Source organism: Dysidea avara, chromosome 6 (assembly GCF_963678975.1).
Source record: "Dysidea avara chromosome 6, odDysAvar1.4, whole genome shotgun sequence".
Lineage (NCBI taxonomy): Eukaryota > Metazoa > Porifera > Demospongiae > Dictyoceratida > Dysideidae > Dysidea > Dysidea avara.
The window spans coordinates 34,041,726-34,067,779 of NC_089277.1; the positions used below are offsets into that span (position 1 = coordinate 34,041,726).

Genomic DNA, 26,054 nt, shown 5'->3' on the forward strand with positions numbered 1-26,054 from the left:
AACTTGGACATGGAATATGCATACAAGTATAAGGAAAAATTACTTAGGAATTTTAAGTTCGATTAGGAATCATAGAAAAAAAAAGTAGGAAAACAAGGGAGGTCACCTATACCTGCAGATTTACTATATAGTAGATTTTTAATCCCTAATAATGGGTATAGGGATTAAATGTTCACTAGCATACGTATCTGCAGGTGTAGACAACCTTCCTTGTTTCCCTATGATCCTTTATCTAGCTTAAAACTCCTATTTTTCCTTATACTTGTTTTTTTTTTTTGAAACATTATTATGACTGGTGAACTCCGCTCATTGTGCATCAAAAAGGATGGCGCCGGGGTTTACATTTGCATCTGAATGCACACCCCAGCTATCATATACTGATTTGAAAGTGAAGTGGCCAATATGCTTTGCTTTCAGCTATGTTCAGCTGCTCTACAAATGAAGAACAGTAGTTGAAGCGCCTCTGCAATTAATCCAGTCAACACAAATATAGACAATTCGCATGGCCCAACTATCAATTAATTTTACTGACTCAAAGGAAAAGTGGCCATTACACTTTGCTTTCACCTATTTTCAGCCCATTACACAGTATTACAAACAAAGAACAGTATTTACAGTGCCTCTACAGTCAATCCAGTCACCACGGAAAATACGGATGATTTCCATTAACAAACATAGGAAAGCCATGCATTGCTCTACTATGAAGCAACAACTTGGGCTGTCAGCATAAAAAGAAATGAGACACAAAGGAGGACAAAGGTAAGCCCACGATGCATGCATTGTACATACTGCGGTATGCCAAAATGCACGTCTCAGGAAGAACCATGAAAAAATTAAACACGTAGCCTTAGGTGTTACATATCTAGTTATGGTTGCCTGAAGGCATCAAACAAGCAGGCAGGCAGTTAGTCAGTACATAAAAATTCCACAACCAAGTACTAAAGATAATAAGAAATGTGGTCAATGAATGAATTAATGAATTAATGTATGTGAAAACTAGAAGACGTACAGACATGCACTAACCGGCGATAGAATTGCCATTGAACAAAGGCACAAACTACTGCCATTAATCTTGTTGTTCATCTTGTGCAGCCAGCATGACAAACCTCCTTTGTATTGGTGTGGGGCATGGTTTGTTTGTTTGTATTGTTTACTTGTACTTTATCCTTCCACCTGGTTTGCTAGGCTCTGGTTGACTTGGCTGTCTGCTTGTAAAACAGTTTTATTGTTTGCTTGTATTGCATGTTTACTTGTGTTGTACATTTTGCCTTCACCTGACTTACTAGGCTCTAGCTGGCTAGGCTGTCTTCCTTTATCTGGCTCACCTGGCTTGCATCCTCTTAACTACTACAAGTTGTGTATGCATAATATTATAGTGATGGAGGTAACTCCGTGAATATTACGCGTTTACATTCATAGCTTATGAACAACAAAACCGATTGCAACTAAATTTAGACTATATGGTATGGCTCATTTACAGGTTTACTAAATTACTTGGTCACCTGACATGCTGACGTGCTCACTTAGTCACCTACACATGTTCACTTAGTAACCCGCCCTCAAGCAATTTTGTACATGATAAATAATTATAACATGAAAGGCACACTGCAGTACTTGATAATACAGCAATACTCTTCTTCTCTGTGTTCCACAAATAATTCTGGACAAATAGTAGGCTAAACAGCATATGTACTGTAGCTTTAGCCATTACTTTGGTTACCGGTTGAATAATTATTTTTGTGGGACTGTAAGGACTTTCAGGAATACACCGTTCCTCTGTTCTGCATTGCTCTTTCACCCCACACTCAAAAGGTACGTACTTTAAACCATAGTCTAAATAAGTTAGACACTGTGATCAATGGGAACTAAGCAATTTAGCAACCCCTCAGACCCTTAGTAGCATCTTCGCTGCGCTCAGGATGCTACAGCCTCAGGCCATCAGGGTTACTAAATTGCTTAGTTCCCTTGGTGTTGGTGTCTAACTATTATTTGGATAAGAGCAACATACATCAAAAATTATTTATGCTTTCATGTATACCAAATTATGAGTGATTTGACCTAGCCATTATGGAGAGATGGCACAAAGTATCTGGCTGTGTCAAAAAATGCTTACTAGCATGAGTAACTTCGTGACTTCATGAATTTCTGACACAAAGCTTGCAAATTTCTGACACACCAATCTTGCTGTAATTAAAGTTAGAAATCATGCCAGAATAGCAAATCAGTCCTTAACTAAGCTGTAACTATCTAGTAGTACTGCCTCGGGTGGTTTCAAGCTTGTAGGAAATTTCAATGCACACTACACTACTTCAATCAAACTGAGTTGGCGTGTAATCCTAGGGGTGCTTTTTTCTTAATCCTAGGGTACTATTCCTAATCTTAGGAGTGCTTTTCCTAATCCTATGGGCACTGTTCCTAATCCTAGGAGCGCTGTTCCTAATCCTATAGGCTTGTTTCTTAACTGTAGGATGAAATCCTAATGTTCATGCAACAAATGACTGGATAAATAAAATTAATATGTGTACCATGACTGGTGACAGGCTAAACATCCTCTTCATAACTGTTACAGGCTATTGGTTCTTTTTACTGTATCTTCATGATCTGTATATAGTAGTTCAGACCACAAAAAGGTTTGAGGCTCAATAGTTAACCTATGGAATTAGGGCCTGCTGATTATGATAGCATAATTTTGAGCATAATAGGTGCCTGAAAGCATTGAACACAATGCTAGCATAATAGGTAGAATACTTGTACCATACTATAAATCCTTGCTTGTCAAAATGCAAATCACTGAAAATTGATATACTCTAATAGAACAGTCAATAACTCTAATAGAACAACCAAGCAACTGACTGTTCTATTAGAGTATATCGAATTTTCTCTGAAATGCAAGCAAGGTTTTATAGTCTCTACTTTAGCCACTTATTGTTTACTTATAAAGTGTACCTTTACTAGCAACAAGGCATAAATGTTGAGCATAATTTTGAGCATAATAGACAAAAATTTTGAGCATTGTTCAAAAGGATAATAGGTAAAATAAAAAGCATAATCAGTGGTCCCTACCTATCCACATACCAATTTTTAGCTTATTTGCATAAACTGGTTTACCTTGTAGGTGTGACAACATAATTATTTGTGACCAGATCTGTGAAAAGGGTCTTAGCCTTTCCAAATTTTCAAGTTTGATGAGTCATAACTCATCATGTATTTAACCCATTGTCTTAAAATTACATGATATGTTAGGAGTGTAAGGTAACCAAATTTCAGGCTGGTATCATACTTACAAGTCAAGTTATGGATTGCCAAGTACATGCAATTGGAAAGGCTATAAGACCCCTTTTTTCGCAGATCCTGTCACATTTGTGTTATTTTTTGTGAGGCTGTTTATCATATTGTAGCTAAGTTTAGTACCAAGACGTGCCTTAAAAGCCTCTTTTGTGTGCCAAGTTTCAAATGCATTTACATTTTATGGCAGCATTTGTAAGTGTGCTAAAAGAAGTTGAAATTAGGAAGAAAATAACAACATAGAATTTTAGCCTATTTTTGAAGTCTCATATCTCAGGAAAACTTGAAGTGATTTTGCTCAAATTTCTTACATGTATGTGGACTACTGAAGTTGGAAGGAAAAATTGCCCAGCAGTGTGGAGCTACAAATGCTTAATTGCATTTTCTTTCTTCCTGTCAACATACTCACGGTGTGGTGTGCTGGCTTCTTGGGCTACACGACACACTACATACCATAAGTCTTGCTTTTGCAGTAACGAGTAATACAATGCATCAAATAACGAAGTGTAGTGAGTAATACAGATATTCAGATATTCCATCTGATAATTGTAGTGGTATAAAAATTATACATGCTAATGTGCATAGTATCCAGCGCACAATAGGTTGCATTATGGATCTAGACAGCAGCACTGGAAACAGTATCGCAGGCATGAGTGATAGTGCATCAAAGCCATGAACAAACCGCATGTTCATGATATTGCCCAGGAGTTAAAGCCAAGTGGCACCTTTGAATGCCCACACCAATGTAGTATATACTGACTATAAACTTTTATGTGACAGGATGTATTTTGTGACTGCATTTCTGATTTTTACAGTTACTTATGTATATATAGCCAATATACATATACATTGTGATCATGTTACATATGTCATTGCTTAGAACAAGCAGACTGCGCTCCACCTTGCTGGTCACAATGGACATGCTCAGGCTACTAAGTTACTAGTGGACAAGGGTGCTAGTATTGATATGAAGGATAAGGTACATAAGCCACTTTGTTATGTATGCAATCATTTGTATAGGTTTGGAGCAAACGAACCAAGCATCCCATCAAAGCCGGGCCAGCTCTTGCTTACCTCAAAAACACAAAAAAGTTACGTTCATACAGACAGTGAAGGACATCATTAGGATTAACAGGCTAACTTAAGGGTAGCATTAGGTTAGGGTTGACCGGATTAGCGAACAGGGGTCTTCCATGCACATCAAATCTATCAACTTTGGTGACTCATAACTTCAGACTGGAAAAGTTTATTGACTTGAAATGTAGTCGATGGTGAACATCAACATAGTTTAGTGAATGGAGAAAATTTCAGATTAATATATATTTCTCTATCATTAAGTTATGTATGGTCTTTCATGCTCATGGAATTGGATGTATGTATGTGGAAGACCCCTTTTCGCAAATCCGGTCACACCTGGGTTGGGTTCAGCTTTGGTTTCTTCTTTACCTGGCCTTCTTCTGGTTTCTAATTGAATAAAATAGAATAGTAAGAGAACTGGGTAGCTAGCAGTGGTAACACAGCCAATATCATACTGGCCTTTCACATTGGTATTCCAGGTTGAACCCTGAAAGTTTTGCATTTTTTGTTTTGTTTTTCCAACCTTTTTGTTGAAGTTTTTATTGCATAACTAGACAAATAGCCCCTTCCTTTCAAATACTGAAATTATTTCCTATTGCCAGGTGATGAAGCTGTAGTGTAGTTTACTTTTAAAATAACTTTACATATCTTCAAAGTGGTATATATACAATAGCAATTTCCTTTTTTCATGTTCAATCTGTTGTTCATATAGTATAATAATAATAATTATGCATATTCAGTGAAAAGTTTCCATAATGGGCACTTGATCCACCCAGAATTTTAAATCTTCGTCTTTTGGCGGTAAAAATGTGCAAAGTCGGTTTTGTTGCTACCAAAATCATTGTCCTTATTTATGGAGGATTTTACTATTGTGTCCATAATTTGGCAATTTGTTAGAGAGGTCCTCTGTTGTTTATGCCTTTTTCTATTTGCAGGATGGTGAAACAGCATTACAACTTGCTGCACATCGTAAACACAAGAATATTGTTAAATACTTTGTCAAGGTGGTAAAAATGGATTACAAACAATATGACGAGGTGATTATTACTACACAAAATAACTGCACACATTTTTATATTCTCACTATTATGCAGTAAGAAGATTTTGTGTATTTGATTAACCTGCAGCTATACTAGTGAACATATTTAATCCTACTTTGCCATATATCCATGACTGAATTAAGGATTAAATGTCCACTAGTATATTTGCAGGTATAAGAGGTGCCCTCCCTTGTTTCACTACATTATCTCTATAATCCCTAATCGAACTAAAAATTCCTATTTTTTCCTTCAGTACTTCACATATTGCAACATGATTATAACTGGTGAGCCAGGAATACTGCATCTAAAGAAAGAATGGCATCATAAGTAATGCTTATATTTTAATGCACACTCCAACTATAAATTGTGACCTGCTGAGCAAAAACCCGACTTTTTTGCATAATTCTGTTTTTAATAAGATAAATGACATTGAAATACATTGTGCAAATAACGCATTCGACATAAATAATGTACTTTTAATTTGCTTCACCAGATAAGGTTGACACCATCATCTAGACTACAAAACAGTCATAAAATGAAGATTGAGGAAGATGCAGGCATGTCAAGTTTTTGCTTAACCAGTCACAATTATTTCAAAGTGAAGAAGCCATTGTGCTTTGTTTTCAGCTGTATTCAGCCCATTACACAGTGTTACAGAGCAGTGCCTCTGCAATTAATTCAGTGACCTTGGTAAATACGGACTAATTCCATTACAAATGTAGGAAAACCATTATGTGCTAGCTACCACAAATCCACACCTTGCACTGTCAGTGAGAACACAAAGGAGGACAAATGTAAGTCCATGATTTGTACATTGTACATACTGCAGTATGCCAAAGGGGGGTGATAAAGGTGATTTATTGAAATATTGCCCAACTCTATCATACAGCAGTTAGTTATTGTCAGTCTGTTGATAACTTTGATACATATTTTTTTTAATGTGTATTATAGCAACATACAAGAAGCATTTTTGGCTGCTCCAAACAGGGCTGTACCAATTCTAGTCTTGGTATCAGTGTCTGGCCGATTCTTCTGTTTCATAAATTATCGGAATCAGCCATATTATTGCTTCAGATACCAATTATTATCACATGCAAGAGTATTATGATCTCCATTTGGTCTACAGTGCCATTTCTGGCATAATCAATGCCTGAAAGCCATAATACTGATAACTTCCACTGATCTATCCTGACACTTCTCTGTGAAATTGCACATCTGATAAAAAATTGATAGAGTAGTCAATAGTTTTAACAGTTATCAGGTAGTAGTTCATTTTATACCTAGTTGTCAAATGCTGTTTTTGTGCTCACCATTCTCTGCACTTTTCTCAAGCCAGAGTTGTAGAGCACAGAAATTTACTGGACTGGCTGCTAAACTGATTTGCATTTCTGTGTCATCTTAATTAAATCTAGATTCGCTACTTCATAATGAACTTGCTTTTTAGAAGTACAAACTTGAACAACTTGGTATAGGCACTTTTACTCGCAGATAATTCCAAAGTGATTACTTGGCTCATGAAGTATCAGCAAAGAGCAGAATCGGTACAACCCTAGCTCTAAAGACACTTTTGGGCTTGATTCTACCTGACCAATATTGCCAAGGTGCCATGAAGATATTGTGAGGCTGATTTCAGGTTAATATTTTATTGTGAGAAAGTTCAAACCTTCATGATCCAGTACTACTGTACTGTATGATGAATATCTATACGCATACACAGATTAACATCCTACATCCACTTGGCCTGTATGCACTACTGCTTTATGGCATGCATTAGAGCTATGCACAGGTTGGGGATAAACGGGGCAGCCCAGGACACTGCGAGATGCTAGACGCTAAATGTACCTGCGTCTGCTCTAGTGAGGAAGTTAGCTGCTGTATTTATATTGCTATAGCCAATACTTAGTCACATCAAGCAGCCTGACTGCACCATTCCCTGGGTGCCCAAATGTGAAATAATGTATTTATGCCAAGTGTGCTAGCACGCATGATTGCATTGGTTGAGTGAGGGTGGATGTCAATGATTAGCCAAGGGCGGGTGGGTAGATGACTGTTTGCAACAGCTTTGATGTTTATGATTGACTTCAGTATAAGCAATTCCAAATAGCGCCCCTTTTGGCACAAGGAGAGATTGCATGATCGCCGTTTGCACATGCAACGGTATTGATTATAACAATTTTGGGTTCCAGTTCTATTAACCAGGATTCAATGCAAACTAACTATACCCCAAGCTCCCTTGTCTGTTAACCTTATTTACAGTGGTAAATTGTGTTAACACTGGTATGCAATTGCTGCACTATCAGGTTAGCTAACAATTTCCACATCAAATTTGCCTTCAACTTGTCTTGTCTGCTTTTGGTAAATGATGTTTTGACAGTCTGTATAACCATGCCAGATGTATGTAAAGGTCTGTGAACACCAGGGATGTGTTGTAGATGGTTCAAACACTGGACAGCCGAATGAGTGATATGTCTGTTTTGTGAGATTTCAGCCTATTTGCTACTTCTGACAGGCTGTATTATGGTGTGGTGCCTTCAATCACCATCCTCGTCCTTTTTGTAGTCTATATCTTTATCAGCTCTGCATCTATCTAAAATGGTGGGACACTCTACAAGGATTACATTGGCCATGAGATACTCTTAAATATCATGGATTGCTCCATCATTGGTGAAAATCCAAATGAGTAGCAGCAAGGGAAGGTGAGTTACAATGCTTTCAAATGTTTTTCTATGAATCAACAATTTGCCCATATGAGTGATTTTCCAATATTTAGTCATATGCAAACATCATACTCCTTAAAACTCCCAACTTGGAAACTCTCACAAAATTCCAGTACACATTTGCTGGTCCTCAGAAAGGTCAGAGTAAAAATTCCACATTCTCACCATTCTCTCTGGATCATATGATCTCACATGAGATTGATCTTATCCATTGTATGTGACTGGATTTTGCAACATACCAGTAGACAGTTTGGTAGACAGTTTTCTAGCTGCCTGTATATATACCCATACCGAATGTCTGTACAGGTCTGTGATGAACACCAGGGACATGCTGTAGATAGTTCAAACACTCTAGACAGATATATGTCTGTTTGTGAGGTTTTAGCCTATTTGCTGCCTCCGACAGACTATTTTGTGGTCTTCTGCCTTCAGTTAACTTCCTTGTCCATATGGGTTAATTGTTGATTTACAGAAAAAACATATTTCAATGTTTAAAGCATTGTCACAGCTACTTGTGTGGATGTTTTACCAATGATGGAGCAATACATTATCTTTAATAGTATCTGGTGGCCATGGTAATCTTTATAGAGTTTGCCACCATTTTAGATAGGTTTTTCACCAGTGTTGCTGCAATAAGAAAGGGCAGAGGGTGGGGGTGGTGGGGTGGGCAATACCAACATGCCAATATTCAGTCACATACATAGCAGGGTGTATTTGGTGTCAATATGGCATACATGCAATGTGTAACTAGCCATTTTACAGACCCAGTTATGTACGTATGTACTGTGGGAGAAAGAGGTTCTCTTCTTGGTTATGTTGTAACGTTGTGGCAGTGACGATTTAACTTATGATGATAACTGATACTACATTTTTATATCCGATCTGATGTCAATACTGCACCATCCTTCTTCACTGCTTTATTAGAGTATTTTAAGTAGTGTGAGAACTGTATTACAGTATCTCAATCTTTTCCAATGAAATTGCACTAATTGCAGATTTTCTTTTTGTGAGTAAAACTTTACAACAATTTCTTCAAAAAGCCAACATGATACTTGATTTCAAGTTTTCATCACACTTATTCTTTCCAAAATGATGCCTATGTAATGAAGTAAATGCGCATACCTAATTTCAATATGTATAAGAAATTGTATGTTATAACCAGTATTGCTGTTTTATCATTTAGAGCTCAATAGAAGAAATTGAACTGCTCCTTAATGAAGAATCACACGGTATGTATGTGCTTGCCAATACTTTAGGCTATAATAATATTTTACTAATAAAATATGTTTGTTTCAAACAAAGCAATCTGAGACCAAGCCTGTGAAAATTTTCAGTACCAAGATTATGACCATGAATTTACACTTGTCATCATTTTTTCACCTACAGCACAATAGTGCAGATAATATTATGGTGTCGTATTTCCTTGTATAAAAGCTCAGGCTTTTGTTTTCTTCCCAGAATTTTTGACCCAGCCTGTCAATTAATAGGGCATTTATTTCAGACCTGGAATTTATTTTGGATTAGTCCAACCAATGCCTGGCATTTAATTGAATTGGGGTAGTGGTAGAATGGGACTACTGTAATGGTAAGCACAGAAAACAGTGATACAGTGTGTTGACTATATAAACAAGTGTAGTCAAGGCTTAAAATTATTGGCAGATAGTTGTATCATACATAACTGCATGCACTCGGACTCATCTGGACTACTCACATGATTACTAGTAGTACCTTCATCATTCAGAAGGCTCTAAACTCAGGTATGAAGAAGCAGCAGCAACAAGGGAAACAATTAAAAGCCATTAACAGTAGAATCAAGTAAATAGCCTGGACCTCTATTTGAGACTAGACATTTATTTTCCAAAGGTGCTGGAAACCCCCCGGCTTATAATCCAGACAAGTGTTTAATTGAATGCGGCTTTTATACAAGGAAATATGGTATTTATATTATCATCTGGGAAACACCTCAATAGCTGTACTTGTTATTTAGCTATCAAATAAAAATAAATGGAAATTTTGTAGTTCTATATAGTACTGCACTGCACGGAATAAGAATTTCTTGGCAAGCTCATTGTATTGTTCTCCATATGTGTGGCTATGTAGTGAGCAAATTAAAGCATACCTGAAGACTAAACAAATTTGCAGTCCAGCAATTACTTTTAAGGTATACATTTGTAATGCAATTAATGTTGGATATTTCTGGCACCATTTATTCCAATAATGTGGTGCACAGAATTTATGTATGCATGATTGATAGGAAAAATATTAATGTAGGAATTTTAAGGATAATTAAAATTTAAAATATTGGTTAACTCTATAACAATAATAAGCTACATAGGCTGATATATCGGTCATCATTAAATGCATGACCATTACAAGTAATGCATGCTTAAAGAATTGTTTCTAAACTGCCAGCACAGACAATCTTGTCTGATGTTATTAACTAAAAACCTTATATCAATTAAAAGCTTATTCATTGGACTACATAGATGATATGTTTCTGTCTTAGTAGAGATAAAATTTTTGCGCCAGTACTGTAGTTGCACTACCAAAACTAAATACAGTATATGCTATGCAGAGAGATGAGAAACATGAATAGACAACTCTTTAAAGCACTCCCTATCCTTGTGCATAATTATAAAGAATATAGCACTTGGAAGGGACTAAGACTAATGGAGCATTAGACTATAAAAACAGCAGACTAAGAGACAAAATATACAGCACTAACAAACCATTGTGCTGTATTCATCTCTCAACATGTCCCTTCCTGTGTTGTATACAAAATGCTAGCTACAGTTCTTCACTCGTTTAAAATTTTAAACAAAATTATTTCCTTCTTAGCAACACCTCCAACTTTTACAACACTGCCATCACCTCAAGAAGTAGACCTCACACAAAAGGCCACTTTCATGTGTTCTGCTACTGGTGACGATGTGAAATACGAGTGGACAATTGGATCAGGATCATTTCCTGCTAAAGTGACTGGTATATACACCAATACCCTGGTGATCCCAGATGTGAGGTCATCTGATGATAACACTTACTTATGTTCAATTAGCAATGACGGAGGTAGTGTCTCATCAGATCCTGTTCAACTGACAGTTACTGGTATGAATGTACTGTTATACATACTTCACAACCAGTATACATGTGTCATGTTAACAGGTTTGCCAAAGGTTACAGTGACACCAACCAGTCTAAGTGTAGAAGTTTCACAGACTGTGAAGCTTACTGCCACAGTGAGTGGTGTAGGGAAGGAATCCTTCACCTATCAGTGGAACCAAAATGCAGTAGATATCCAAGGAGAAAGTGCACGTGGGAGTACTCTTAGCATCAAATGTGTAACAAAAAGTCATGGTGGGTCTTATGAGTGTATTGTCAGTAATGAATATGGAGATAGTGACAGATCTACAGCCAAACTGACTGTAACAGGTGGGTTTTAAAGTATGAGCTCTTTAATAACTACTGCAGTATTATGTGACTGCCTCTGGGAAAACTGGTATTATTGCCTATTTATAAGTATAGAGAAACATCTGTTTTAAGTATTCAGTGTGTTGTAGCTTAATTAATGGTTTTAGTTATGTATGTGCACCAAAATTTACAAGTATTTACCTTCCACTAAACAAATAAAGAACAGCTAATTTTCCCATCATTTTCGATGGTTTTAAACCCTGATTGACTCTATCAGGCAAGCCCTAAAGGGGTGGGTGGTGGGCACTGGAAGGAGGGCAAGAGGCTGTTTACTAATTTGAGGAGGAAATTTTAGGGATGAACTAGACCAGGTTATATGCCATTTAGGGCTCAATAACTGGCTATAATGAAAGGAAATTTACAGCACAGGTCATTATCTAATACCATATAGCTGTGCAGCCACACACAGCAATCTCCTGGTTGGCCAGGACCCTATCAAAGCACCAGACGGCTCATATGGCTCACCACTGAGCTTGGAAAAGCAGCAAACAAAAGCAGATTACTTAATGTTGGTTCACTGTGACAGTGAAATATGATAGCACATTCATAAAGCTTAGTGTTTATGTAATACTGTGGCAATAAGACAAGATTCAGTCACATGTATATGTATCCCCTCCAAAAACACCTTCGCTGTAAAAAAAGACGCGTCCAAGAAACTACAAGTACCTGAAATAAAAACAGCTCAGCTGTAGAAAAAAAACTAACAGGCAACTGAAAGAGCTGATATCCGGAGCGGCCAAGAATCAATGTTGCTACAACTACCAAAGTTTTACCAAGTCCATGCTCAAGTAAAATGAAAGTAACTGGCAGCCAAAACAGCTGATATCTGAAGTGGCCAAGAATGAAATTTATTTTGATACAACCAACTACAATTATTAATGAAGTTGTAATATTGAATCTTAATCATTCAACTGTGTTCTATACATTCATCCCTGCTACATCGTAAATTAATTCTTTGTTACTCTAATTGGCTGGTAATTTGGCCGCCTTTTTCAATAGTCAGTATAGAGAGAAAAAAAAGGCGGCCAAATTACCAGCCAATTAGAGTAACAAAGAATTAATTTACGATGTAGCAGGGATGAATGTATAGAACACAGTTGAATGATTAAGATTCAATATTACAACTTCATTAATGATTGTAGTTGGTTGTATCAAAATAAATTTTATTCTTGGCCACTTCAGATATCAGCTGTTTTGGCTGCCAGTTACTTTCATTTTACTTGAGCATGGATTTGGTAAAACTTTGGTAGTTGTAGCAACATTGATTCTTGGCCGCTCCAGATATCAGCTCTTTCAGTTGCCTGTTAGTTTTTTTTCTACAGCTGAGCTGTTTTTTTTTTCAGGTACTTGTAGTTTCTTGGACGCGTCTTTTTTTACAGCGAAGGTGTTTTTGGAGGGGATATCACTAATTTTTATCAGTTAAAAACTCAAGCCATGGGGGGTGTATGATGAATTCTGCATTGTAGCGGTGTTGAGACAAAACACAATGTGATGAACATATATCATACATTCCTAGTAGCTGTAAATTGTTATTAGAACCAGAGCTGGTGAAAACTGCAATTTATGGTCTGGCCAAGTAATGGCTACAGTCAGGATTACCACTAAAGATGTGTGCAATACACTTATTTGCAAAGCATGCTTTTGTAGGTTGTCTGGGAGGATACCAAATCTGAAAAATGACATAGCAACTCTGTGATTTACATCTGGGAGTAGAAATTTAACACTTTATGCTATATTGTTTGATGACTGTTCTATTAGGGTATTTTTGCCTCACTGTTCTATTAGAATAATTATATTGATACTTTTCCATGAATAAAACCTGCTATGGCCACTGCCATATAGGCCACAAGGACAACTCAGCAACTTGGTTTGCCAGTCACAGCACAAGATGCTTTGCTGAGGGTCTATTATAGAGATCACACAAACGTGTGAACACCAGATTTTCATTTCAATACATAGACGCACGCATACATCATATACAAGCACAAGGCACACACAAAATATGCAAACACTATACATACTACTACCCATGTACACACATATCATATACACCACATATTGGTTGTACTTGATGTAAGCAAGTAATGCTCTCGTAGGTGAGCTGGTAGTAGTAGTGCTCTTACTTGGTGTTAAAAAGTTCTTGCAGTGCTCAAAACAGAGGTACTGGAGACTAGTGAATTAAGGATTATCAGACATCATATTCAATCACAACTGATAATTGTTGCAATGTGAAATCAATATTAGTTGCTTATGTATAATGTGTGCATGATTTATCCGACAATATGATTACCACTTTTGGTATGAGGTAGAGTACTGAAACAACTTTTAGAAGGGAGGATGGCCGTAGCCCAGACATTTGTGACAGCAGGGACCTGAGGATATGAGGACGTACACATTAGTGTGTTTTTCACATGCAAACATGCCAACTATGGGGATTTGCTGGGGTATACATATGCCTTACAGGATAGCTTTTAAAAGAATTTCCCTTTGAAATTGAATCAAGTAAGATATTTAATAGCACCGATTTGGTTTACTGCATGGATGATTTTTTTAGCACAAATATTTCGGCATAGCCGTTCTTCCATACAGAAGCTACTAAGAACAATTATTATACCTAAGATGGAAAACTGGGGGAGGAGACAACATCATCAGACAGACCACCGCGGTGCTCGGTGCAGTGGATTCCTCAATACATTAATTGCCGGTGTACTCCCATCATGAGTGCCACCACATATAGTTCAGTGGTTAAAGGACACACGGTCACAAAACTCACAATCCGTAAGAGTATCGGCGTACATTTACAAGTGTTCACATGTGCTACTGGAGGTGTGAAAGGGACTTCCCCTACTAGCACAAGTGGTATTACCAAATACGGAAATAGCGCATCACCTTGATTGTGAACTACTTTGCGAAAGTGTGTAGATCAAACTGTAAGTTAATATCGCTTATAAAATGTTTTTGTATGTGTGTAAATAAGGTGCACGTGTTTCAGTCCTTCTCTTCAGTCTTGGCTGAACATGAATAAATTAATTAGAGTTAGCAGTTGAGTGCATATTAGGAGGAACCTCAGATGGTGGTTGCTACTTATATAGTTGTTATGCACCTATCAATGTAAAGCCCCACTACCACAGGTCAGGCGTAGCCCATCACTAAGTTTTTTTTTAAACCTCCGTCACAAATCACAAGCTTATCAGTATTAAACTGAGACGCAAATGACTAAATTATGTGTGCCACTACGCGGTATCACCAGGAGTTGCTAGTAAATGCGCACACACTAACACAACATTCAACCCGCTAGTGAATCCACCAAACGAAAATATTAGAGACACACTTCTATGATTACTCACGTGGTAGAGCATTTTTTAATCTAAAAAGAGTGACCTGCTCTAAGTGACCTCCCTGCGGTAGGAGTCGCAACTCACAAGTGACAAAGGAGACCAGATGATGCTACAAAAAACTGCCTACGAGGTGATAAAGTCTGGTTAAATGTACCAAGTTTCTTTTCTCGAGTCGATCACACTAGACCTTTGTACGGCAGTGCAGTGGCATGCCAGTTAATTTTTTGACTTTGTCAGTCAGTCAGGTGGATTAGTCACAAGCTTACAAGTTCTGCTAGCAAGACAGGTGGGATTTCATGCAATATATGGCATTTGAATTGTGCCAAGTGAAGTGAGTGAACACGTTATCCTGTCAGCAGTGTGCTAGGACTGCAGCACAGGCTGTGGCTAATGTAAAGTAACTTGTATTTGCACTAAAACATTAACAATATAGTTCTACCGGACTGTGGATGAATTTGTTGGAGTACAGTTGTGATGATGCTTGACGAATATGCCTCCATTGATAAGTGATAAGCAATCAGTAATGAAATAATTACGTAGCTAGTTATTTAAGCTGTAATAATACAACATTGTATGTTGGCTAGCCCATCATTAGGTCATTAGCCTGTTTTATAAACAATGATTTTGAGTGTTTTGTGGGGGAATGCCTGCCCCTCCATCACCTTCTGGCTAGCTATACCCCTGCCACAGGTACGGCTGAGGTGGGGATTTCATCCCTGAAAATTATTCCCCACCTACTGGGAAGTACTGGTGATACAACATTGCCCCACATATTCAGTAGCGAAACCCGGGGTTAGTTGGGCTTTGCACAATCACCCATTGTGCCTGTCACAGTGTAGCTATTCCAGTTGCAAGTTATTTCAAGCAGGTTTTCGTGATGACAAATAGTAAGTCAGCATCCATGAAATGCAGCATTGGTGTGTTTCTTGGACAATGACAAATCCCCACCAGGAAACTTAATGGTCCATTCCCTCACCAACTCGACCTTCCCCCACCTTCAGCCCGTACCTGTGGTAGTTGGGCATTACATTGATAGGTGCATTAAATGTGCTCCTGTTACATAATTTGTTGTTTATACTATGAGGTCTTAACTGCGTCACATTATCCTGCATTTTCAAGGTCTCATTATTGTGGCGTACTGCATCATCAACACCATATTGCTAACGTCTGTGTTATGGGCAGATTGGGACCAATGATTACATGTATTGTGATTATAGCATTGTAATTCTCCAAGTCAGTTGGGACTCGTGAGTCCATATTTTTGTCTTTGTAGTGCCAACTTTGCCAACTTGCTGTTTACAGATGTGTTCTCAGTAGTGTGAGAATATATCAGTTATAGATGTCACTATAGTCGTGAGTCTTGACTGGAATTTCCAGGAACTTTAGCTGCAGGTAAAAGATAAACACAAGTGAATATTTGCATGAATAAGGTTTTTTGCTGCGTGTTGACTGGCAATGGTCTAAATGACTGGATTTATTTGTGTTTTAGTCAGGCACATGTTACTTTATGTAAGATGTTTGGTGTCCCAATAGTTTCACAGATCTAATAGTCAGACCGTTTTCTTTCCCTACCTAGTTTCTGGGACGAATGTACATTTCATGATCACATTCGAAGGTTCTGTAAATTTATGCTTGAAGGTGTGTTTCTAATATTTCAGTGCAATATGCATTCATATATTTTTGCAGAAATGTACTGTTGTCATTGAGATAGTGTTACAATGTAATCTAAATTTATTTTCTCAAATGTTACTATGCTTATATACTATAGTAACCATGGTAACTAATGTTTGTTGGTAAAATGCATTTGTCACATATCTCCTTAATGAACGAATGTTCAAATTTTCAGACATTTGGACGTCCCACCACTAGTTATTTTACAGATCAATTATTAGTAATGGCTCTAACCACCAGTGTCTAGATCATGAGACTGCCCTGATTATGAAGGTGTCCTGGTTTTCCAGGTACATTGATGTGCAATGAGATTTTGTAGAACCTTTGGCTGCTGGTTAATGTGTTTTATAGTGCATGCCAAACTTGTTACCTAGGTTTAGATTGACCACACAATTAACGTGTTGTGTTTCTTGACAGGTACAGTGAAATTCAGACATTGGTTTATTGGAAGAAGGCATGCCATTAGCTTGGCCAGATGACAAATGGAGGATCCGCAGAAACCTTAGTTGCACCCCACCCCCATCTCCTTCTTGGCAGCACTGAGGATTTGTGTCCTGTCAAGTACACAATGGCAGATCCAACATTAAGAAGCAAAGCCAATAATCGTTCTTATTTGTCTACCAACATGGGACAGTGGTTATTTTAAAAGTGCACTTTGTGAAATACTGTATTGTTGTATGTATCAATTATTAGCTTGCATGACATGTGATGTTAGTCACTAGCCGTCTGGCTTTACTGTGCATGAGCACCTTTTCGTCAGAAAGTTAAGTACGAATTGGGAGTGACAATGTCTACACGAATGAAAGCAATCACGTGATATTACATGGGTGGCGCTAAATGGAATTATACTGAAAACACTCTCCCTAGGGAAGTTACGTTCTTCACGCTTTCACAATACGTTTATATGAGTGTTGGGTTTGTGTCCACGCCGCGTCTTTAAAAGTTATCGTATGGATTAGGCGTTTGGTAAAAAAATCCGCAGTACAGGCAATCCAGTGCTAGAAAACTCCTGTGCCAGTATTACTCCACAAAAGCAGTTACATTCAATGATAATAATGGCGATAACGCTAACACAAGCCGAGATATCAGCGAAATGAAGTGAACTTGGTCTTATTTTCGCGGTTGCGACAAGATAACCACTCATTTACAATTCCGGCGCCAGCTGTGCAATACATTTCTAATGGGAATGATTGTGTAATTCAGGGCTAAAATTGTGAAACCATCTCTACACGTAAATAACTCAAGGTAGTAGCCGCACGCGTTTTATTTGTGGCGTGCGCTTTGTAGTTTTTTGGCCACGCGCCTCACTACCGTGAGTCTTGATCATATGATAGTACTGTGGAATTACAGTATGAGGTGTGCACTTTTCTAACAAAAATGTATTGACCACAAACCAGCCTAACAATACTTTCACCTTGACAGTATACAATTGTGCCTTCAGTGTGGTCCAAAATGCTTCCAATAAGATCCTATGAAATTTAAGAAAAAAATTGTTTAGAGGAATTTTCTGCTGATTGACTGATGCCTTCTGACCAGTGCAACTCAATAACAGCTAAGACTACAGGCTTGATTTCCGGGTTATCCGGCTTATCTGGGTCATTTCGGTGACATTTTGTCCAGGTCAAGTGGGTCTTACCCACTTCACTGAATATCTGGGTCTGACCTGGATGAGATCACGTGTGACTATAAGTTAACAAGCTTGATTGTTTTGGTGGAAATGAGGTTGTAAACACTCAACAAACTTACGTGGAGCCACACCCACCATTCAGGAATATGCTTTGCCATCAGTGCGGGATATGTAGAGCCATTCCCACTTGTAGGATTTGTATTGGGTTTCTCTGTAGGCATGCATGGCATCACTGGATCCGTTGAAATGTAGATAACTAACTTCTGGAAATTCTTAATTGCTGTATATATATATATAGCTGTATGTAGACTGATGTGGAGCCACACCCACTTGATAATATGTAGCTACTCACTTCTTGCAGACAATCCTTTCTATAGTGTAAAAAATTGCTGGGCTAACTATATAATTGAACTTGAAACTTGTGACTTTTAATCTGGCTATTGAGGCACGCCTCTAATTAAATCGGGTCACATGCGGGTCAGATCCGGGTCCCATCCAGATTACTATTCGGGTCAGTTGGTCAACCGGGTCAACAGTACTGACCCACTTAAAACGTTGTGTTTCACTGTTAGACATCACTTCAACTTGACAGGTGCCTTTGTGGCATACCACAGTATGGTCAATGCACTCATCATGGACTTACCTTTCTCCATCTATTTCTCTTCACTGGCAGTACACATGGTACCATAAATTGGCTTCATTTTCACTGATCATGTTTACAAATATAAGGAAAATCAGGAATTTTAGAGATGATAGATAAAGTAGGTAAACAAGGGAGGTTACAGTTGAACCTCCCTTATCCTGACCTCTATTATCTGGGCACCTCCATTGTCCATTGTCTGGACAGCCCAAATTAGTCATGTGGCTTGTAGTTTATTGACTATAATGATTTAATGTGATTTGATTCATTGTTTGTCCTCTAGGTAATCAACATAAGCCGTTCTTCCTTACCAGACCAACTGAAAGAAACAAATATGAAACATAGAATAAAAAGTACATTAGTGCTAAAATAATAATAACTACACTACACAGAAATACAAGCAGGACACAGACAAATTTACCACTCGTAATTGTAACGATAGTCGGACCCTAGCACGTGTAGTGAATCTTAATTTCAAGAAATAACGCACACCAAAATCATGTGTACAATCATGACATAGCTTAAATTACAAGGGCTACTTGTTACATCTCCCTTCTTGTAAAAAAAATGCTACATACGTATGCAAGTATAAAACTGATATACACACACTACATATGCATAAAACTTCCTAACAATACTGCATAAAATAATTATGATGCATAATCAGCAGGAAAAAAAATGTATGCATGTTAACTATAGTAAATATCACTTACAGTGTTCTTTTCTCATGATGGAACATAGTTCTCCATCCACTTAGGGGTCTTAGTAACTCTCCCAGATCTGCGTGGACTATTAAACTCAACTACTGGTGGAGGCATTGCTATTTCAGCATTTGGTGCTGGGTTATCTTCTGGGATGTCAATGTCTGTTGATATCTGCGTAGGTTGTGATTCTACTATGGGAAGAGTCCTATGAGGTGGCTCATTTACATGAATTAGTTAGCGACGATTGCGCCTAATTGGCAAGTTTTGTAATTACGTAAATTGGCAAGGTTTGTAATTGCCAAAATTGGCAAGTTTTGTAGTTACCAAAATTGGCAAAGTTGTGGAATGACTAAAAATAAAATTGGCAAATTTCCAATATTAACAAGTCATCGGATTACCAAAATTGCCAACTTAAGGAATTTCTAAAAAGCAATTTTGCTAATATTGGCATAATCCATCAATACTATTTTTACCAAATTTGGACATTAAAACCCACAATCAATTCTTTATACCAGGAAATATATAAGTAAGTACGTAAAATTCCAAACTTGGGAATTTTCCGCTAGCTACTGCTTATAAGTTCCAATGTTGGTAACTTTGTGAAGGTACCACAATGTGCACAGGAATAGCCAAATTTGGCAATTGTGCACATCCTGAAAGTTGCCAAATTTGGCATTTCTGGGAAATGATCAGTTTTGGTGATTTCTGGAATTGCCAAAACTGGCAATTACGCACATCCCAGGAGTTGCCAAAAGTGGCAACTTTCGGGCATGTGCATTATTGCCAAAAACACTTACCTCCCTAGCAACCAAGTGGTAGTTATTATTAGTAGAATAAACAAGCCACCAAAAAAGTAAACAGCTATGTAACTCAATTAATACTCTTAATCATAATAATATGCAACAAGATGGCCACATTATTTTGGGAGACTAATGTACAGGCACAGGTCCATAGCCAGAGAGGTTCTGAAGAACTACTTTCTTAGAAAAAAGGTTCACAATTTTAATATATATGTCCAAATTTTCAGAGCAAAAGTCCATTAGCTATGGTTTACTAATAAGAAGTGTTTCAAGCAACTTTTCAGTGCTTGAAACAGAAGATCAAGATACTCTTATAGAGCAGTCAACCACCCTAATAGAGCAATCACTCTAATAGAATAGTCATTGCTCTTTTCTGTAAGTACTTAATTAATTTTAATCAGTTACAAAAACATTCTGAATGAGAACATCTAAACTAGTGCTTCCATTAAAATATGGGGCTTGACCCCATGAATAACATCCATACTTCAACTCCATGCAATGTGTGAATTTCACGTATGTACCAGACCACTCAGATAAGAGAGGTTCCACTGAACCTACACCTACAAATATATACGTTTTCGTACTTGTTTGTTTACTTTTTGCAACATAATTAAAACTGGTGAACTCATGCTTACATATTTTTAATGTACTAGACAGTGTCTGATGCATCCATGAGACCAGCCCAAAAGAATGCATTACAATTATATCAAGACACGTGGTAGTGTGTTGTGTGGCCAAGAAAGCTCACTGTGAGTATATTGACAGGAAGAAAGAAAACAGCTTTTTCACGTATGCATAGCTCCATGGCCCCTTCTCCAAAGCACACCATTTTTGCATTATTGCTGTCCACCAGGTAGGATAGCCCACATAATAAAATTTGCAAATATCATTTGCGAGACATGGGCATTCAAAGTATTGTTTTGATTTCTTTGTTCTTTTCTTATGCTGTACGGGGGGTTACGGGGGCTTCAATTTATTTTCGCACACACTTTGCAAAAAAATGCAAATGTGTAACTCTATTGCCTCAATCATTGGCACAAATGAAGAGCATGTAATGGTAGATTCACGCACCAAGTTTGCTGAGAGTTTGAGGAATATGAGTATTTATTCACATAAAAAAGATCAAACTTCTGTCACGGCTACAGGGTAAATCGAGTATAGGAATAACTTGGAAATTGGTGTGTAGATAGGCTGATCATCGTAGCAGTGCCTTTTGATAGTTTGAATAGCAATAGAGTTATAGCGACAAAGTTATAAAGCAAAAACCAAACAAGTGTAAAATCGTGGGATTGAGATACTCTAATAGAGCACTCACCACAGGTAAAGAAGGTGTACAAACAAAATACCGAAAAACTTACCAGAGTTCAAACCAGGGAATTCCATACCTAACTCCTGCATCCTTAACTACTAAACCACTGCTACCTTGGCTGATCACCTCGCTTAATTTCTGCTTTATAAATATAAATTCTAGTTGAAATCCTCTTATAAGGCCACTCCAAATAAATTTTCCGTTTCCCGTCCACTGCCCGCATCTAGTTATTGTCAGCTCTAAATATTCCATTATTCCGTATTCTTCCATTATTTTCCAGTTATTCTTGCATACTGACAGGCTCAGTAAAAGCCATCTTGAAACAGTGTCAGCTCACGTGTCAACAGTGCTATCACGTTGGCACGTACTTCACGTTTGCTATTTTTGCAACTTAAAAAGGAAGGAACAAGCTTAAGCATGCTTTTATGCAGCTTTTTATGGTTGTGCCAGGCAAATAATGGCTTCAAAATCTGCTAATCTTATAATAAAATAATGGAAATGGACCGCCCGCCCGCATGCAAATATGCTTAAGTCCAGGATGGGAAACAAAAAAATTATTTGGAATGGCCCAATCAAACGTTTGTACTTTCATAAATCTACCAATAGAAGTTCTAGATTGTCCTAGAACATTTTATGTATGTTCTAGCTATTAGAAGTCCTCAAACAACTGTGCACTCTATTAGAGCATTACTCAAATATTGAATTTAATCATGCAAATGCAATACATTATAAGTCTGTCTTCAATAATCACCATTGTATCTGCATATAAAAGAAGAAACGTGAGTAAAAAAACCTCAAAGTCAGCCTGGTTTTGGGGCCTTATAAAGCGCAAAAAGAAGTGAAATCCATGCAAAAACAGTCAAGCTGTGAAAATTGGTGCAGCCTTAAAAAGCCTGGGTGAAAAAAGTTGTGAAATCAAAGGTGGTGGCCAAGAAATGGCTGCAATGATGTTAATGCTAAACAAGTTGATGCTATGCTATTTCTAAAAACCAAGTGCCATGCAGCTAGCTAACTCATCTGGAATTAACCAATAAGTTTGGGTGTGCAATAATACATAATTGATTTATTGTAATTCTCGGATTTTGTAATTCATGAAATTTTCGTAATCCTTCAATTACGTTGCTATGCACTGCTAAGGAAGCGCTTCTTAAACAAACTGCTTTTAACAACATATTATGAACAGAAGTATCTTCTAAACTTTCTATAGTTTGATTATTGTGTTTTTTTTTTCCCACAAATTCTCTCGACAAAGCCTCAGAGCTGCTCTTCATCTTTGTTTGCTTATGTAGGGGATACGCCCCCTTCCCAACTTGAAAAGATAGGCTATTTCTGGTAGTCTATAAGGCTAGCATTGTTGTTTCTCAATTGTTAAATGCCTGTAAAACCCAAAGGGAAGGCAATTCACAAAGTCTGAGGAGACTCGCCACACCCATATTTCAGATCGCCAAAAAAGAAATGACCTCAGAGTAAAGTTTACCTGTGCGGAAGTTTAGTGCAGCCTTCATTTTGCTTTGATATCTTACGTAAAAGCTGCTTTCACCATTAAACAATTTTGCTCATGTGGGTACGTATGGACAAACGTAGATAGGTACACACACACAGACACACACACATACACACACACACACACACACATATACACACACTTTTACAAAAACAATTTCGGTAAACCAGGTGTGTGCCCACGTTTTTGGCCAGCTGTGAGCACGCGCCTGATTTAAAATTTTTAATAATGCCTGTGTGCATTGTTAAAAATTTATTAGCATGTAGCCATTTCTTGGCCACCAACTTTTTGCATTGTTAAAATTTATTAGCATTAACATCATCACAGCCATTTCTTGGCCGCCACCTTTACTTCACAACTTTTTTCACTCCGGATTTTTAAGACTGTACCATTTTGTGTTTTTATACCTACAGTGATATCTGCTTACTGCATCAAAGAAAGAGTGGTTCCAGATTTGTTTTCATCTGAACACTTGCCCCAGCAATCAATTACTGACTCGAAAGTGAAGTGGCCATTACACTTCACTTTCAGCTATTTTCAGCAGCATTACAAGTAAAGAACAGCAGCAGCAGCAGCAGTTCTGTATATGAAAGAAGCCATATAACAATAAAATTACAGGATTCCATCGTGTGAGCTTTGGTATAGTGTTAGTTAAGTACTCAAGGCTGTAGCAACACTTCTTATACTTAAAAGATCGCAAATAGCGTCTCTACATGGTGAGCAATATACTTCTACCTGTAAGGTGCATTATCAAGATTTGCTACTGATGAGTAAGCACTCTCTCACAGAGACATAACGAAGTGCCATAGCACTGATACCAGAGATCTTTCATGTTATGAATATGCTTTCTATACACCATTTCCTTTTCCATGCAAATCAAAAAGTTGGGTGGAGTCAGTTAATCTTGTTAATTAAAACTATTTGCGAGTGCAATGGATGACTACATTGTGTAAACAGCATGGCTTCATGCTGTTCGTAATACCTTTTCAGCTATAAGTCACTAAGTCTAAGTCATTGACATTAGGTTAGGTAATCCTAAGGCTGCAGCACATGTTGCTGTCAGACCTTCAGTGCTGGTCACTGTAAAGCACTATTAACAATAAACACTTTAGGTTTAAGGAAGAAAATCCATCCTTCCTGGAGGAGACTGAGTGTGGCCCCGACTAGACATTGGGTGACCTGCAGTTTGAATCCTGGGGTTGGAGGGATTTTTTTCCTTAATTTGGCCCCTTTTCTGTTACACATTTTCAGCTATAAGTCACTAAGTCTAAGTCCTTGACATTAGGTTAGGTAATCCTAAGGCTGCAGCACATGTTGCTGTCAGACCTTCAGTGCTGGTCACTGTAAAGCACTAATAACAATAACCCAGCTATTGGCTTTGTTGCCATGAATGATGTCTGTGTATGCAACATTAGCTACTCTACAGTCTACAGACTAGCTGTATAAATATGATGTGATGCATGTGTGACATATTGTTTTGTGGGAGGCCATGCATATGCATTTATACATGCCCACAACATTGATTCCTTCAGTGTGGTATACAGTATATACCTGATGGACATACAATACTAGCATGAACAACAAACAAACTCTGCACAAACTATATTACGTATCTCTTTTCTGACATATCATTGATACTACTGTGCACCAGTGAGCCAATCATAATGATATGCTCATACTATAATTGTAATTCATGCACCCCTAGAAAACTGTATGTCATTCTTCTATTAGTGTACTGTCTTGGCTGAAATAATAAATCCACAACCACTGACTGTTTAACTTATAATTATATGCTTGTCAGAGTTCCATGCATGCATATATGTATTGTGGCAGGTAGCTAGCTTAGCACCATACCGTGTATTCATGAACACTGCATGAGGATGCTAATCTTACAACAGTAACTGTGGGTCTTGAGTGGACTACAACATACATGTACTATACTAAATATTAGGAATTTGTAACATACACAGTCACATAAATACACTGTACTCTCATAATGCAGTCCAGTGTGTCTGATAACAACAAAGCTTGCACTGAACTTGACAACTATTAAATTCACTACAATAATCATCATTATCAATAAAACATTAAGAAAATGTCTTGGCTTTTTTCATTACTGGATTTAAAAAAAAGTGCACAGACTAGATGAATAAAACATTGTAAAAGTGGAATAAGGATTGCTGAAAAAAGCCATGAAACAAGATGGGATCACTGGTATGGTAATATAAACCACACATCCCTATTTTGACTTGTCTCAATATGATGGACCATGTAATGAAAAATTAATCTATGATAGGGATTTGTGGTTTACATTACCACCCCAGCGATCCCTTCTTGTTTCGTGGCCTTTTCAGCAATCCCTATTCCCATATAAAATTTTCAATTTTTTGTTCATCTAGTGATAATGGAAACCATCCATATTATTCACGATTGATTGCAGATGTGCTTCTTGTACTGTTCTTCATTTAGACCACTTAAAGAAGGAAAATTAAGGATCATAGGAAATAGTAAAACAAGGGAGGTTTCCTATACCTACAACTGAGCAATCAGTCGATGGCACTGGTAGGCTCCCACCAGTATAACACACACCTAACACCTTTATTTGAATTGTTTTAAACCAGAAAACACCTCATTGAACCTTAACCATACCAATGAATTACCTGGTGGTGATGGCTCCATCACCACTGTACCACTTACAACATTAAAAGACACCCTGTAAATCATTACACTGCTATACATGCATTAGATTTGCACTGCAAATACTGCTTGCCCTGATTGAAGAGAATTGTATTAGTTGTACACACCGTAGTTGCTATATGACACAAGACATTAATGGTAATATTAATTTGTTTCATTACTTCTGAGTAAACAATA

At 37.6% G+C, this 26,054-nt stretch overlaps 1 protein-coding gene across 1 annotated transcript in view; it reads left to right on the forward strand.

Moving 5' to 3' along the window:
- The window catches only part of LOC136258393 (uncharacterized), a 118,426-nt gene that overhangs the window by 9,922 nt on the left and 82,450 nt on the right, over positions 1–26,054 (forward strand). The window contains exons 4-8 of the mRNA XM_066051700.1: positions 4,166–4,264; positions 5,298–5,399; positions 9,303–9,348; positions 10,958–11,224; positions 11,282–11,548. Coding sequence (XP_065907772.1) covers positions 4,166–4,264; positions 5,298–5,399; positions 9,303–9,348; positions 10,958–11,224; positions 11,282–11,548 — 781 coding nt within the window. The remainder of the gene's footprint in view (positions 1–4,165; positions 4,265–5,297; positions 5,400–9,302; positions 9,349–10,957; positions 11,225–11,281; positions 11,549–26,054) is intronic.